Raw genomic sequence first — 18521 nt, 5'->3', positions numbered from 1 at the left:
TTGCGTTTGACATCAGTGACTTACACATGTAGACTAAAATGAGCTAAACAGAATATTACATTTAATAGAAAATGGTCATGTTTTGTTTTTGTTTTGTTTGCTTGTTGATTGTTTTTTTTTTAACTTTGTGTTTTTACTGTTTTATGAGTTTAAAATAAAGTTTAGTCATATTTGGCATATTTATGTTATTATTGTTATAAAAATGAACAGTTGCATAAAAAACACACAAAACAATTATGCAAAGTATACAAAGAACATTATACACGAAGAACAATAATAATAACACAAAACCTATAAGAGGAAACAACTCGGGTACATTGATTGGTAACAGCTCTAGATTAAAGATTAGATTAGAGTCTTTATTGTCATTGCACGGTAGAATATAACAATATACATTGCACAACGAAACTGAGGTACAGCTCTGTCGTCAGTGCAAAAGATAAATATTCAATAAATAACTAAACTAGACAAGGCATGTACAGCAAACAAACTAAAAAGGACACTATATACAAATTAGAATGTAAACAGGACTGTATAATATTGCACTTGTTTGGGGAAAAGGAAATAACTTGTTGCACAGTCATTATTTTCATGAAATTGCATTAAAGTAGTTACATATATTAATTGATGTCACAGCCTTTTTGTCAGTTGAATCTCTAATTAAAATAAAATATTGTTCAACATCCTTCCAATAAATAATTATTTTCATATTATTTAATTTTAACTTGAATTTCCGGGTATTTTAATAAATTCCATATAAATGGTTAATTAACACACTTGGAGATTTTCGTCGCGTTGCTGCCCCCGTCTGGCTTCACTGTTGAAGTCAACAACTTCTCAGATTGTTGGTAAAACATTTCCAGAAACCATATTATTTGAATATTAATATTATTACATATTTGAAATGTTGAAAAAAAAAGGAAATCTATTTGTGTTTTTGAGTCAATATCCTTATATAATAGGATAAATTATGACACTACATCCAACTACTACTGTACTGCTTCCATTTGACTACTTTTATTTAATCTGAACCTTGACTTTCTGTTGTTCAGCAGAAAATTATTAAAACAAAATAGTTGTCTGATAATATATCAACCTTATGGCGTCAGTGTCACGCTCATCCATGAAATAATCAACCTTATTCAGTGCAACGCTTATGACTAAAATAACTAATTTCTTTGCTTCTTTTAATCTGTTTGTATTAACATTTATATATTATATTATATTATATTATATTATATTATATTATATTATATTATATTATATTATATTATATTATATTATATTATATTATATTATATTATATTATATTATATCAGATAGATACAGAGGGAATAATAAGAAGAGACCATTTTATAAAAGTAAAAAAAAAACAAAAAAAAAACAGCAGGATTTTCTCTATACTACTTTGATGATAGCTGAGACCATGTGTATGTTTTTATTTTCCAGTTTTTAAATCATGTCTCATCATCATGTCTATTTTTTGTTTGTCTCTAATTTGACAAATGTTCCTAAATAATAAAGTTTAAACTATTAAGAAAGTAGTGACAAATCATATAATACATGTATTTCATGCTGCTTGACCCCTGAAGTTTGTTGAAATGTGAAATCCTGCAGCATCCACCACCATCGCCTCCTTAGTTAAACTGCTCCCATACACATTGGAGAATTACATTTGCAATTTGCATGAGGTGATAAGCTGGTCAGATGACCCCTTTTTCTTTTTTTTTTTTTTTTAAAGTTCACATCTCTATAGCTCGGGGATCAAACTAAACAAGGCTCTTTATACTGATGTTGCTCTGGCTGAGGAGCCTATTGGTCAAACCAGTGTTTAGTTTAATCTTTAATCACTCGATCATTGTATGTAAACTTGGGCCCAGCCTCTATTTGATCTGCTGGACGGCTTTATTGATTGAGACTCTTTCCTATTTTCTATTATTTTATCACATTCACTCTGGATAATGATATAAAAACAATAAAAAAACAACAAAAAAAGTTTGTTTAATACATATCCAACATTAACTAAAATCATTACTTCACATATGGAGGTTTTGAGGAGCCCCTGCTATTTGAGAACAGAAGTATTAAGGACATGCAGTATGATATGTGATGGGATTTGGATAAAGAGCAGGTGGGACTTTCAGGAGCCGTCTCCAAACACAGAGACATTGATTCTTCTGCCTGTGCAGATAAAGATAAAACAAAATGGCCTTCGCTTGTTGTGCTGCATTAGATAACTCTGGAAGACTTCAAGCTGCACTGTGTTCTAATATATCTGCAAATTAAACTAACTACATAAATAAAATCTGCCGTGCATCTTCCTGTTTGACACTGTTGAATGTCTGTATTTGCGGCTGAGGTGCAGAAATAAAGCAAAGGATTTTAAAAAAAATGCAATAAATGATATTTAATTTAAGTAATAGTGCAGAGGATGAGTTGGCACGGTGAGGTCAAAGGTCACAGCAGCCGCTCTCAGCTTGGTCAAGGCCGGACATGTTAAAAAGTTTGACAAGCTTATTCATTCCGACGCATCCGTTTCCCTGTGATGAAGCTGCTGCGTGAAGCCTGGTGAACGTCCCAATTAATCACTGTGCAAACCCACCTTTGTTTGTTTTTTTGTTTTTTGTTTTTTGTTTTTTGCCCCCCTCTCGTGATAGCAGGCGAGCTGCTCTGCATATGAAAAGAAACAAACAGGAGCCGCTGATAGTGTCCAGCTCAGAGTGCCGCTCGCCGCTCGCTGAAGTTTGCGAGTTAAATATTTCTCGGAGGCTATTGTCGCCTGATTAATGTTCAACAGTTGGAGTTTGTGCTCGGCGCTAATCAGATGACTCCCAAGTTTGAATTGAGGGACGGTGACAGTGGGGGCTTTAAATGACAATATATTGTTACTTATCCCGTCACTGCACATCTCAAAACACTGTATGTATAGACTTAGACTTAGATCGACTTTAGTGATGCACATTCAGTAGCCTGGCTGCACATAAAAGAAACATCTTAAAAGTAGTAAAAGGTAAAAAGAAAGATGAAATAAAGTTAAAATAAATGATATGTGTAAATAGTGTAATTAAAATTATCATTACGAACAAATTTGCAAAAGTAATAGTTTATATTAAAAACACACAGACACGCTATTATCTCCATTATCAAAAGAAAATAAATAAGATAAGATGAGGGAAAAAAAATATGCAAAGACGAGGCTGCATCTTTCCAACTGCTCGTGTGTCAAATTCAACAACACAAACGGTCACATGCACGTCGTCTTTGGGTAAAGTGGTATCGACGAGCGTCACCATCTCACCATCTCACCCAGGCTTTCTTCATTCATATCCGCCATCGACTGTGCCACCACTCGCTTTGATGCAGGGTAGGTGATAATGGGGGGGCTAAGGGTGGTGTGTATGTGTGTGGAGATGTGTTGGGGGGGTCATAGTACTTCTATTAACCATCCTCCGTCAAAGTAAAAAGGAACACCCCACCCAGACACACCAGGGCCTCGGGTGATCAATATAAAAGGTTCCCTGACACCGACAAGGAGACACAGTCAGTCAGAAGGAGGAACACACAGCTCCACTGCTCCACCGCTCCACCGCTGACCTCCGTACCTGCCGACCACTCGTGTCCAGAAATCCATTCATTTGAACCGCAGCGATGTGGAAGGACTCCAGCAACGGTAAGAGCTGCTTTAAGAGAAATATTAGACGAAAACAACCGTTTTCTGATTTTTTAATTCATTATCTGCAGCTGCGTGTTTGTTTGGTTTCCACCTTTTGTATCTGAATCACAATAATGTTAATTTAACCTTTCTGATACCGTATGACCCAGACAGGAGGTGTTAATAAGGATAAATGGATATTAAATGAATTTTAGATTCATCTGTCGTGATGCACAGACACATTTATTGCATTTTCTCTATAAAAAGAAAACATCACCAACCACAGAGTTTCCAGGTTTTTAGTTTAGACTTAAATGCAGTAGCAGTTTAAAGTAGTTGCAAAACATAGCTGCATTCACTTCTTTATGTGTTTAGAAAGCTGCATTCTGAATTAGCAGCATCGTTCAGGTTTATGTTGTGATATGTGAGACCACCGGTCTGATGTGAGCCCCCGTGTCTTGTCTGCTTCCCTCAGACGATGCCAGGTCCGTGGCCTCCGGCAGCAGCAGCGGCGGCGGCTCCTCTCGCAGCGCCAGCCGCAGGAAGAGAACCAGCTTCTCCAAGGAGCACGTGGAGCTCCTGAGGGCCACCTTCGAGACCGACCCGTACCCCGGCATCAGCCTCCGGGAGAGCCTGTCCCAGACCACCGGCCTGCCAGAGTCACGCATCCAGGTACAAACCGCGACCTTATAATGAAATACATTCAGTCCAGATGCATTTAGGACTGGCCTACATTTGCTTACGTGGACTTGTAGTGAGCTGTGCTGTAAGACTTTCCGTATCGTTATCATAAAAGGCTCTGTTTTCAAATGCATCCTGCATACAGTTGTAGATACAGTTATCAGTTTATTTCTTTATCTCTGAAGACGACACAAGCTGTTTTTATCAGGATATCGTTTGAGCTGGGAGCCAGATTGTACAACAGGCTGTGACAGCTGATATCTATGAGCTCCCCCTCCTCCTCCTGCCCCCGCTGGAGTCTGTTTGGGAAGAGAAAATAACTTGAACATAAATATCTGCTTTAAATCTCACCTCCTTTTCTTTTTTTCTTCTTCTCTTGTCCAGGTGTGGTTTCAGAACCGAAGGGCTCGCACCCTGAAGTGCAAAGGGACCAAGAAGGCGCTGTGGCAGTCAGACAGCCCGCCTCACGGCGACATCCACTCGCCCCCTGTTCCCGCCAACCTGGGGCCGCAGGTTGGACTCATTCCCGCGAGGGCTCAGGGGCCCCCGCCGGCCTACCCCTCCCAGCTGAAGCAGGAGATGGAGGAAGCCTGCTACCACCGACAGTGTCCTTCCACCTATTCCACCGCCGCCGCGGAGGAGCCTGCACAGTACGGCTCCGTGTATGAGCTTCAACAGGGGAGATCGGTGGCCAGTCCGTCCCTGAGGGGCTACTGGCCCCAGTCGGGCAGCCAGAGCTCCCCCGTGCCCCCTCTGTGGTGCCACTCCCCCCTGGAGATGAGAAACTACGGCTCCAGCTCCAACCCGGCGGACTTCATGTATCCGGGATCAGCGGAGCAGCTGATGTACATGGCTTCCTCCGCCTCCACCCCAGACACCCCGGATTCTGGATACTGGGACGCCAGCCTGGAGAACAGCCCCCCGGCGGAGGGCCAGTACGCACAGCTGGAGGATTCCTGGGGCGGGGTCGCTCTGGAGGACTGCGGGGAGTCGGCGCTGGTCCAGCAGGCCCCCTTACCGGAGCTGTCCCTGCAAGAGATTCTGGGGGAGCTGGATGAGGACTGGCTGGGGGGAAAAGGACTGGACGGCCACGCCGCCTTGGAGAAAACCCCTTTCTGCTGATTCTGCAATGAGGATCATCAATGGACTTCAAATCAGCTGTAAAATTTTAGATTTTGACAATTTATGCGTCGCCTCCAAAGACACGAAATGTTCCACATTTACTCACTCTGTCCTAAATCCTACGTGGATTTTATTTATACCAGTTTATTTTGGTTAATGGACTTACACATCATTATTTATAACAATTATTTATGATTTTCTGCACTTTTTATAAAAAAATAAATCAGTCGTAAGAAGAATATCACTGTTTTCTTTTGCTTTCCTCATCCGGTACTTTACTCCGGGTTCATTTGCAGCCAGTGATTTGGCTCTGGTAATGTCAACACAGGCAAATCTATTGCATGAATTCCTCTGGTATCCAGATGTGACAAACATGCAAACAAGCTGGGAGGGAGGGAGGAGGTGGAGGTGGAGGAGGAGGGGGGGGGGGGGGGGGTGAGGCTCGTTGTACAGCCAGTAGATGGCGCCTGTGAGTTGGGAGAATGAAAATGGGATGAACTTGACACCAGCAATATTTCTTTTAGCTGTAGAAAATAGGAAAAAACTATTCTAAAACAAAAATATTAGAAACACATTTTACTTTTGAAGCTTTTTATTTATGGAACCCTCAAACTGGCCCATATGTGCAGCCAAAGGCATTTTTCTTTTAAGCGAAAAATGAATCATTTTGACAAGAAACAAAGCTACATCAGGGGCCTCCGGAGTTTAGGCTTTTTGACTTAAATTCTTCAGCTGCTGTTTCAAAACGTTATGATTCTATGCAGTTTATGCTTGAATTATTTTTTTCCATCTGGATTATGGAGTTTTAAGACTGTGGTGTTTAGTAAATGTCCTGGGCTTAGTTGATGATTTAGTGAAGCCAGTTAATCATCTGTTTTCCCAATTTTAGTTTTGTTACAAATTAAAATACGTCCATTATACGACATAAGACAGTATTTATTTATCCCACGTATGGGAAATTAATGTCACTGTCACAGTAGTTCAGAATGAGGTAAGAAATATGTACAAAAAACAATAAAAGACTATCAAATTTGAAAGAAAATATAAAGAATATAACAGCACTCTGACATTCAGTATATACAGTGTGGGATCAGAATAAAAAAAGAAAACTAAAAAATTGCAATATAATATAATTGCTAAGATATAAAATATGAGGTAGATGATAGGCAGAGAAAACAAGCAGATTATTGTGCAAAAAGAAGAATCTCTGTAAAAAGAAAAAAGACAAGTCTCAAGTGTGAGTTATTCTCATACTCAGACTGGTGCTGATGGGATGAACCTGTGGTATCCTGCCTTCATGCAGCATGGATGCAGCAGTCTGCTGCTACATACAAGATAATTCATTAATTAAAAAGTGCACGCTCTAACTGTCAGGTGTTGGTTTACTCCACTAAAAAACGGTTGCCATGCATATCATAGCATCACTGAATTAACCTTTTGGAAGAAAATCTAAAACATTTTCACTGACGCGACCTTAATCTTAACGTCTGTCTTGAAATCAATGCATAAACATGCAAATATTTTTATTTTTTTTAACATATTTTACCAACCCCATGAAACCACGACCATCTGAATGAGAATATGAATCTGAATGTTGGATTACAGGAACTCTGAGCTACTTCAGGTTAGTTATAAGTATTTAAAGCCACATGAGCTGCACCAGACAAAGAGCCGTGAACACATTCACTTAGACGTTCTTCCTAAAAAATGCTCGGTATAGTTTTAATTCTGCTGATACATTGTTTTCTGTGATGATTGTGAGAGGTGCAAACGAAACTGCCTGCGCTGCACATTCGCCATCAACAACAGGACAGAGATGATCCTCCTTTAATAACCCTGGATCCACATAAACCACTTAACACCCTTCACATTTAGAACCACAATAACACATCCAGTCACAAGGCTGATTCATAAATGTCAGCTTAATAAATATGTAGAGAGCTCAGGTGTCAGTGTGTGTCTACAACATCACGGTTTTAAGGTCGTCACTGCAAAATACACCAATCAGCCACAACATTATGACCACTAACAGGAAAAGTAAACAACATTGACTATCCTCTGCTGGTCTGAACAGAGTCCATGAGTCAAAACCTGCAGAGTTCTGGTTTTGTGCTCTACTTTTTTATTCTTATGATCCAATGTGATGGTTATCATCCCAAACGGAGAACATGTCCCACCGTATACAAGGCACTCGGTGACCAGCTTAAAGATCTCACAGATCTTTCTTTTCTGGGAGAATTCCACTTAAATCAGAACCGAAAACCTCGTGAGTCACAACTATTTCGGAGACACAAGGAGGAAGTACACATTACTAGGAAGAAGGTCATAATGTTATGCCCGATCGGTGTGTCGCCCTCTGGAGGAGCCGTTTATCATTTTACTTTTGGTTCTCCTGACAGTGTGCATGTTGTCGTTCGGACATTTCTGACGTATTCATTATGTCTGTTCTCCCCTGAGAGAAAAGGAAAAGCATTAGAAAAGATCACTGGTGATTCTGTGGTCATTTCTAATTTATTATTTCTTTCTGTCATGGTTTTGAGCGTTGGATCATTCTGTGGTCGTGTTTCTTTGTGCTTCCTGCTTTTATTTTGTAATCTTGTAGGATTTGAGTTTTACTGTGACTCCACTCACCTGTCTTGTGTCTTTTAACCACATACTCCGCCCCTCTTTATTTATGTATTTGTTCACTTTCATGTTGTATATAGCTTCAAAAAAAGTGATATTTATGAAATTTCACTAAAGTACAATTGCATTTTGTACGTTGAAAGGTGTTTTGCGAATGAGCTGAAACTCTCTAAAGTCTCATGTTGTGATATCCCAGAATTCCCTTAAATTAAGATGGACTTCACATGAACTGGTCACATGACCCCTGCATCATCTCCGGTGACGACAGCGACAGAGAAATCCAAAAAAAGCGTTTCCATTGCATTTTCGCGCTAAACTTTTATATCGATACGTCTGAAAAACCTCCTCATGAGAGATTAAAATGTGTTAGCTTTAGAGGTTTTACCAAATGTAGATGTTTCCATTACCAGTTTTTTATTAAGGTATTTAGGTTCTGCACATTTCCTTGTATTTCCTTTCATTCGCATGTTTTGGTTCCTTCCTGTTTTTTGAAAATTCATCGTCTTTTGTTTCTGTTTCGTAAGATTTGATTAAAATCATTTAGTCCCCAGCTCCCACCTCAGTTTTTACCAAAAACTGTGGCACTTTCCGTCTTCGTCCTTCTTTTTTACACAGTTCCAGTCAACCATCCACCGTTTATATTGATTTAGTCAGTTTTTATAAAGATTTTTTTCTGTTTAAAACCAGGAGACACTCTTTTAAGGGTTCAATTTCCAGCTCAAGATAAAAAATCATCTTTTTACCATCTGTGGTTTCACCTGCGTGTCCCTCCCGATGACCCTAAGACGTATTTCTTTTTCCCGAGAACCGACTGTACACAGGATGTCAGGCTTGAGGTCTGACGCTGTTTCCCACAACAGCCGAACGTGCTTATATTGTTTACACTGTTCTGGCCTCGTGCCTTCATCCTCAAGATGAGAGGAAGGGTGTTGTGCTTTTGTTAGTGTCTGGCCTGGATTCCTGTCCCCAGATATAAAAAAAAAAAAAAACCACACACACACACACACAAACAATAGGCTGAGACGCAGGAGGCAACGTGGCTCCCCGGCATGCTTCACTCACTAAAGATAGACGAGCACAGGAAATGTTGCAGACTGCTGGGCAGCTGTTCATCGCAACGTGATGCACAATGAACGTGATGCGCACTTCAGAGAGTAAAGAATACCGTCAACAAACCAGAAGCACAGGAGAAGTTTGGTAAAGAAAGCTGGAAATCATCCGCTTTTTTTTGTTGTTGTTGTTGCATTTTGAATGGTGGGAAAGAGTTTAGGATTCACAGTAGTTAGTAGTTTTAACAACGGGCTACAATCATTGTATCTCGTGACCGTGTTTACATTTATCCTGTCTTCATTTTGTTCATGTTCAAGTTGCTACGACGCCTTCAGGTGCAGGAAGTAACAGTACACAGAGGGAGAAATTTAATGTAAATCCATAACTGAGCCCCGTCAGTGTGGATTTCAAATCAGTCAGAATATCAACTTGCCATCACAACAAGAAGGTTCTTGGTCCGAATCCATCTCTCTGGGTGGAGTTTGCACGTTCTCCCTGTGTCTGCGTGGGTTCTCTATGAGTTCTCCGGCTTCATCCCTCCATCCAAAGACATGCCCATTAAGACATTAGATATAGGACATTGTTAGTTTGTCCCACACATGCAAAACTATTACAAATTTGACAGAAGTATTACAAAAAATAGAATAGAATAGAATAGAATAGAATAGAATAGAATTCTACTGCAACAGCATAAAAGTGTAAAAGATAAACAATAAGATAAAAACAATAAGATAAAAAGAAAGAGAACAGAATAAACAATGTACAAGTATTGGCATATATACAAAATGCACTGCATTGCAACAAAAAATATTGAATGACGAATAAAGTACTGAATTGCAAAATAAAAAAAATAATAGAATTGCGAACATTTAGTGATTGTCGGATATTGCACAGGGCTGTACACAGTACTAAGTACTGATAATATTAGTAATAGTAATATTGTACATATTATCAGTGTTTCATTGTGGAATATATAAAATATTTTCTGTATGTGCAGTGTGGTAGTAATTAAAATAGCTAAAATTGGTAAATAATTGCAAAGGCTATAACATGTATTGGAGCAGACAGTGAGGTGGTGGTTTGCACAGTGCAAAAAGAAGATTTATTTAGGCTCACTGGTGATTCTGAAGCAGCTGTAGGCGTGAACGTTAATGGTTTTCTGTCTCTCTGTCTGTTAGCCTTGTGTTAGACTGGAGACCTGTCCAGGGTGGACCCCCCCTCTGGCCCGATGACAGCCGGGATAGAGTCCAGCCCCCGTGCACCCCTCCAGTACTGATGTCCGATACCACCAGTTTTCTTTCCGATGTGATGCTGAGCAAAATTCAGGCTGGTATCAGCGATATGACACTTTGTGTAAATACGCCCTAACGTGTCTGGTAAACCTGGTAAAAAAAAGTGTATTTCAAATCATCACTTTATAAAGAAAACAAGACATCAGAGTAATACAGAGCTAATACAGCAAAACCACAATCATACAAAATATGTGAAAATGCTGCTTCAAATACTAAGAAAATACATAAAATAATAAAACCATTAAAATAAATGATTGTTTAACTATTAAGAACAACTATAAAACGAAACCTTTCATCTTAATTGTGACTGTTCTCTCCTCTTCCTCATCATAAATGTCTCATATTCTGTGTTGTGGTTCAACCTGAGGTGTTTCACAAGCTTTGTTGTGTTTCCACAACTCAATAGTTTAGTTACTTTCCTACTGTGTCCCCACATCACCTCCAATGACCGAAGCATCAAAAGTATTGATATTTTGATGCTCCTCAATTGGAAGTAGTCTAGTTGAAGCTGTGCCAGTAAATCCCTGCACTGCATTTATTGGAACATTTACCTCTTCCTCTGCTATTTGCTGACAAGCTAAGGTAAGATCATTTAAAAGACGACAAGACGCCGGGGAGGGTTAGTTACTGCAGAGTTAAAATAATTAAAGTTATTTAATTCATTTAATTAGCATATCATTAATATGAAGTTGTTTGGTGATTTAGAAAAAGAATCAATTGTCATTGATACAACAATGATCGTAAGAAAAAATCACGGCTTAAGATGAATAAAATAAAATCATACGTCATTAAATTAAAAACTACCCACACTCAGAAGGACAGGGAGAGTTGGGCTACAATAAAACTAATTATTATGTATGAGAGACAAATTTACCAGAAATCCATTTATTAGTTTCTGTTTCGTATGTGGTGAACAGGGTCACAGTTATGGAATGTCCCCGTGTAAATGGGTGTGTGCGACTTAGGGAAGTGGTCAACGGGAGAATGTGGGTCAGACGTACTGATCTTACCAGAAGCTTCCAGCCTCACACACACACACACACACACACACATGCAGATAAATATAAACACACACACCCGTCATCACATGAAGAACTCAGCTGATTACGACAACTTGCCCCCGTCTGGAAGCGCGTGAACCCGGGTGAAGCGGACGGACGTTGGTATTGTTTAGTAACCCCCGAAGACACATGACGAACCTCATGATGCGTTCAATGCTGGATTCACTGTAGCTGTGTGCGTAGTCTCAGAGGAAATGTGTTTTTGTTGTGCAATCGCTGCTGCGCTTGAGGTCAAGATGGGGAGACTGAGGGTAAATCGCTTACAGTAAACGGAGACAGCTCATTAGCGCCATAAATGTTCCTGTTAGTGGAGGACCACCCAGGCCTTCAACGAACTACAAACTCAATAAAAAACTTAATACGATCGTTGTGACGCCACTGATATAGAAACCAACGACGCTACAAGGACGCACAGTAAAACAGGACACTGCAGCGTAGACAGGTATCTAATTTAACGAAATAAATGCTAAATTACGAAAGCAAGAAACTCACTCAAGAAACAAAAAGAAGCTGGATATTGTGAGGAAAGGTCAAACCCAAACCCAACGTCCACCGTGAAGACAGCTTTCTACAAAGATGTGCTTCCTCCTCCTTCCGCCATCGTGGGTTCAACAAATAGCTTTCAAAACGTAAACGGGGACAATTTGCCCATGTGGGTCACGATACATGAACACAAACCGCTAGCTCTTTTTAAACAGAGCATCTGGAAACCATCGTGCCACGGTAACCTTGAAAAAGTAAAAAGTAAAGTAATGGTTACTCCTTTAACGTCCCGAGACCCTGCGTCCTCGTCTGGGGACATTATGTTTTAGGTTTGTGGCAGCTTATTCTGCCTCATTTAGACCCGTTGTCCTCATGAGTGGACGCCTTTATCTGCCATCTAGTGGTAGCAAAGGGTCAACTGGTGTTACACGTGAGAACAGTGGCGGCTGGTGGTGAAATGTTTTCTAAGTTCCTTGTTGGGTCCATGCTCTATCTCCTCCAAAAAGAAGCAGGCACAGAAAACAGAAAAGTGAAATTCTTGGCTACTCACGGTTACTTACGGAGTTATTTTTACATCGTTTGACCGATAACGTCTGACTCTTCCTCCAAATACATAGAGGAAAATGGATTAGAAAGTAATTAATCCACCTTGTTCATGCTAACGCTGGTACAGCTGAACTTGTTCTCCCTCCTCCCCCACTTTGACACCAGAAGCACCTTTGACGGGGTGTGACATGACAGCTGTCAATCACTGACAAGAATTAAATGAATGTAGGTGGACCATTTAGAGACATTCAATGTTTTTCTTTTGACTTTTTGGTGCTGTTGCCTATTTGTGTGTTGTCCTCATACTGAAAACATGACTTGTTGCATACGTGACGTCACTCCTCGAGACAGGAAGCAAGCACAAATATATCTTTTTTTCCCAGGAAAATGGGAAAAATAGTAATGCATAGTAACTTGGATAAGTAACTCTAATCCAATTATGCGTTAGATTACTCGTTACTGGGGGAAAAAAACGGTCAGGTTAAATTACTTACGACTGAAATACGACTGGATAAAACTGCAAAATTAAACTTCCAGAAACACAACAGCTGAGACAGAAACAGGCCATGAAATTAAAAGAACTGTCTTTAAGGAATAATTTAATAAGATTAATGGGAAAATATTGAAATGTAAGTCAGTGATTTTGATAAAGTTTAGGCCAGTAGAGAGGGTATGTTTGTCATGGCTGAACTACACATCATGCCGACCCCTGTGTGTGTTTTCCATGAAGGTTAACAAGCTAGTATCACTAGTATTTCACTATGAACACTGCAGCAGCCGTTATATATATTTCCTAGAGATGTGTCATAGACAAATTCACAGTTTTTGCTGTTGCTCTGTTCACAAGCGTTTACATCTTCCAGAGCCGTGCGAGCTGGAGGCAGACGGACGGGTGAGTGATGGTCCTCAGCTGCTCGTCATTCCAGAGACGAAGCCTATAGCCTTCACTAAAAATACGGCCTGTAATTTAACCAAACTCCTCCCTCCCAGGGAGACCCACGCTGGCTCCGCGCTCTAATTTAGGAGCTCACGTGAGCGCCTTTGTGATTGCACTCAGCCGCTCTCTCTGTCAGTCCCGTCTGCTGCCTCATCCTCAGCCGCCGCCTGTGATCGATGGCGGAGGGAAGAGGAAGTGCGTGTGCGCTCGCGTAGCGTCGAGAAGATAACATCTGGAAACCGGAGAGGGGACGCGAGACACTCGAGGATCCTCAAACAGAACGACAAACCAAACTGGCGGACCAGACCAGCAGCGCTTTGTGATCAAACACTACACAGCAACATGTTTGTTCCTGTTCGTATTCACTCACTGAAAACACAATGCGGCTTCCAGTCAACCGTGAACAACGTCTGTTGCTGGTTCACCACATTTCTGGCATCTGTGTTTACAGGTGAATGGACACAGAATCCAACAGACCGGTGTGTTTTATTGAAGCTCCCCCGCCTCTAAACTTAGCTTCACACAGAAATAGACAGTTGATATTAAATGTCATCCACATGGGAAATAAGGTCAGCCGCTCACTAATGAACTCCCGGGGCAGCAGAGTCCTCCAGTACGTGCCGGCGCTAACGCGGTCTATAGCAACCGAACGAACCTGATACGCTGCGCGATCACAATCAGCGTCTGTCGCAAAATGTCCTTAGATGGAAGACAATGGACGGACGTTTTCGAGAATGTAATGTTCTTCTCTCAGCAGGGGACAGGGAAATCTGTGTCATCACCGCAGATCAGAGACACAATATGTGAGGATCAAAATGAAATTTGAATTCTCTACATATATAGCTATAGTACAGTATATAGCCTCTTTATGTACATATATAACATGACTGGGGGGAGGTGGTGGAGCTGTTTGCTGAGGCGACAGTTCAGTTTTGGGGGATTTGACGCCACATGACAAACAAATGGTGTTTTTTTAGCTTTAGTTTGCACTGTACAAACTGTAGTTGCTAACATTAAATTGAAAGATATTTCAATAAGATATTTCAGTTGGGAAAATCTGTGGCTCATATGGTCAAATACATCTGGGTCAATATATAATTGACCCAGATGATCCAACATCTTGGATACATTTTTATTAAAAGTAAGAAAAATGTTTTTTTTTATGTTCATTATAATCATGTTTTTACAAAATCCATAATTGTTAATTATGGAAACAATCACTTGTTACTAAAAAATGATTAGATATCACCAGAATATCTAACAGCCCGTATTTAATAACAACCACCATTTAATTAGCTAAACAATAATAAAATAAGCTTATTCTTTTTCTTAACTTGAGATAATCATGACAGATATTTCTTTTTTGACAACTATATCCGTGTCTGATAAATCACTTTCATCTTTCACTTTCATCCAAATCACGTGACCTGCTCCAAGGTTTGTTCTTCCTCCTCTTTAGTTATTTAATAGAAAGTAGTGTGTGAGTCAAGTGTGGATTTATTGCGTGTCAACAGTGTTACTACAACATGTTCATGAGTAGCTTTCAATTTCAATTTACTCAGTTGTATATGTAATATTTTGAAGAATCTTTACGAAACATTGGTGATTGGTTGATTTAGGCCTGAAAACAGACAAAATGTGATCAACTATGACACATGACAATTATGTTAATTAACACATCTCCATCTCCTGATCAGTTTAAATTATGACTTTCTGGCTCTTTCGTGTCAGCACTGCTCGAAATACCTGGTTAGAATTGATCCCACGAAGACACATAATGTGTAAGAACTAAGGCTACAACGACTAAAAAGACTCAGATGCTCGATAGATGCTGTTTGTCGTAAATATTTCCAAATATTTGGACCATTACGGTGAATGATGGTTGGTGGTCACAAACCCAAGAACGGATGCTAATCGCTAGCATGCCAGCGCTGCACTTTTATAGGCCCATAAAGCTAAACAAGGTCATTTTCAATCACTGTCACGCTCTAAACAGTGGCCTTCCACTACGGGATGATGCATTTCTGATTATCAGCACAAGTCATTCAAGTTCAGTCATACTCAGTTAATTAAAGACAGAATATAGTAAAAACAACAAACAGTGAAATAGGTTTTCAGTCATAGATACTATGTTCAGATAAGTTTTGATTAATTCAAATTTGAAAAAGTTTGTTATATTAGTAGTTAGTAAAATGATGAACTCAGAAAATAGACAATACAACTGCAGCCCCAGGAACTTTTCTTATTACCATCTTGCCTCATATTAGTTTTGATGCTCTGGCCTTGTATAACAGTTCATCACATGAGAAATAATTCTATAATGATTCTGAAGTTCTCCACACAGGGACACAGAGACATGTTGATTTCAATAAAAGCTGATTTTTAATCCATGCTCGTAATTCGAGTCCCAAAAAGCAACTTGGCACAAACAAGTCTGAGGGTTTGAACACTAAATGTATTAATGACTGACATGATAAATACCATAACTAACTTTAAAATCTAAATACTTTAGGAATTAAATATGTTTTACTGCATAACTCACCAACTATTTTGCACCACAATAATCATAAATCATGATATCACAGTGAGCTAAATTTTCCGTACGCTTCACATCCTGGATGCTGCGCATATTTTACAGCTGAACTATCACAGGGTGACACACATGACAGAACACGGCTGCTTTGTCATCATAAAAATCTAATCTGTAATATCCCCATGGAACTGTAATGTCTTTTACACAGATTCATGATAAATAATATTAAACTTTATGTGCATATTCTGATGAGTAGTGAAAGAAGATATAATGCAGCTGGCATTTACCAACCTTTTCATCTAAGAGACACGTGTAGCTATAGGAGGCGAGGGCTGACACATTGATTGATGCTGGGAGCCTTTCAGCAGAGTAGAAGTGTAAGGTGCATCTATTAGAAAGTCGTCCCTGCAGGCCGGAGTTTGGGTTTTATTTGAGCTGAACTCCCGTCTTGTTGCTCTCCAGCCCAGCCCAGCCCACCTCAGGGAGTCGTGACTCCAATGCAACACCTTCAGCCAGGAGTACTACATGTATGAGGTAATTGTTGTTTGGTCATGTGAGGTGCTGCAGCAGCTGTCAAATGTGATGATAGCAGGAGAATCCTCGGCCCCGCCCCCTGCAGCTGATTGGACGGTTTACAGCTGCCTAGGGACCATCAACCAAGAGCTCAGCCTATAGAGGGGAGGGGATGGAGGGAATATATATATAGATAGATATAGATATATATGTATATAATGCATGTGAATAGCAATATATTTGATATTCTTACTTCTTGTCAGACATGTTTTATTGTCTAAGAGTTGAATTACTGTAAATTTTTATGTTCGTTCCTCTTTCTTTTTCACACAAAAAAGAAGAAGTTTCTTGCAAGCTGTGGCTCAGTTCATCACCGAGTGCTCTGCGTACTGCAAAATGTGCAACATGATCGTTTCTAGTCCTTCTTTTATATTTGCTGCAACAGTGACTGATTCGAGGTCACAAAGACATGCACCAACTTCCCTTTAGCCCCCTTTTTCAATTTCCCTTAGTTTTTGCGACACAGGCAGTGCAGATGTCAGAGTTTTAGCTTTCATTGCATTAAAAATGATCCCAAAGGGATTGCACCATACGTTGTTCCTTCAAACGTACTGAACGCAGTTGTTTTAGTGTCCATGCAATGTGACACCTCGTGGGGACGGGGCTAATCTCTGTGTGAGGTTTCATTCATCATGTGTGCCAGCATTTAGACGCAACATAAACAGAGGGTGCACGATCTTATGCAAAAAAGATGCATGTTAATGTAAAAAAACAATGAATAAATGATGGGATAAATGGAATTAAACTGAAGAGGTTCTGTAAAGCATGTGTGTGAACTGCAGAGAGACATTAAGAAGCTGAGAATAAAAGGTTTTCATTTTGCATGTGACCCAGACAGCAAAGCGTTAAATAGAGACAGCAAAATAACACACGCATGCTCCTTCCTTTCCAATCATGAAGGAGAGTTGCTTTGTTAAGGCGGTTGTGAGTGCACTAATTCGGGGAGACAGCTCACACCTGGCCACCTGCACCTCAGAGGTCAAAGCCCCGAGCCTCCGCTCCTCCTTTCACACAGAAAAGCCTGACCTCCTCCCATGGTGTCTCCATCTGCAGCTCCCAGCGCCCATCCATCCTACACACACAGACACACACATGGGTCAGCTGTTCGTTTCCTCAGGCATAAAGTCATGTGAAAAGCAGACAGACAGTCTCCGAAGTGTTTTGACTCACAGTACGTTGCAGCATGTTATTACCTAAACAGGCAGTTGTTGTGTGTTCTGATGCTTCTCTCTTTCTGCACGGTGGCGGAAAAAGGTTTTGGGACGGCCCATGCAAGTGTGAACGACTGCATTAAGAATCACTCTCAGGTCTTCAAGTGCAACTTCTGTTCGTACAGTCACAGATAAAAGACCTTTTGGGTATTGGGTCATCCGCTTATGAAGGCTTTTATATTAAAAGACACATTTTTCTGTTGCTTCGTGTCTAAATAAATGTAATTTGTATTGGTTTGTGTCTTTCTAACGCAGTCACACCTTCTGTAACACATATTTGAGATCGTGTCACTTTTTAAGGATGTCTGAAAACTTTTTTCCACTGGCTTATATTACCACAAACTCATATGTCTTCAACGTGTGACTTTTTTTTATTATTATTTTCCCCCCACCAATTTTAATTTCTTTAAATGCACATTAACATGAATCCAACATGTGTTAGTAAAGGGATAAATGGAGCCAGAAGTCGTTACATTTCAATTATGTCAGTCATGTTTATCTTAATATTTTAAAGCACAATGATTATAATAATGTATATTTATAAAAAGCAATAGGCCGAATTTAATATAGAACCCATATAATATATTGTGTTCTACATTGTATAGATACTTCTACTATACTACGGTGCTTTAGATGATGACACCATGATTCAATGTGTACTTATTGGCCTAAAAACTAATGAACACTGCTGCAAAATGAGTTTAGACTAATAGTCAAGTTTATGGCCTCACAAACAGAATCACCTGTTCACGTTC

The 18521-nt window shown here is 39.9% G+C and overlaps 1 protein-coding gene across 1 annotated transcript; it reads left to right on the top strand.

Annotated features, from left to right (window-relative positions):
* The first annotated feature begins 3648 nt into the window (after positions 1 to 3648).
* mxtx1 (mix-type homeobox gene 1) lies at positions 3649 to 5588 on the top strand. Its single transcript, XM_047603566.1, has 3 exons — positions 3649 to 3670; positions 4128 to 4324; positions 4718 to 5588. The coding sequence occupies exons 1-3, from the start codon at positions 3649 to 3651 to the stop codon at positions 5453 to 5455; spliced, it is 957 nt and encodes a 318-aa protein (XP_047459522.1). The 3' UTR covers positions 5456 to 5588.
* Positions 5589 to 18521: the final 12933 nt, after the last annotated feature.

Source organism: Mugil cephalus, chromosome 13 (genome assembly GCF_022458985.1).
Source record: "Mugil cephalus isolate CIBA_MC_2020 chromosome 13, CIBA_Mcephalus_1.1, whole genome shotgun sequence".
NCBI lineage: Eukaryota > Metazoa > Chordata > Actinopteri > Mugiliformes > Mugilidae > Mugil > Mugil cephalus.
The sequence above is the reverse complement of the archived record's forward strand: the minus strand, read 5'-3'. Positions and strand labels throughout refer to the sequence as shown.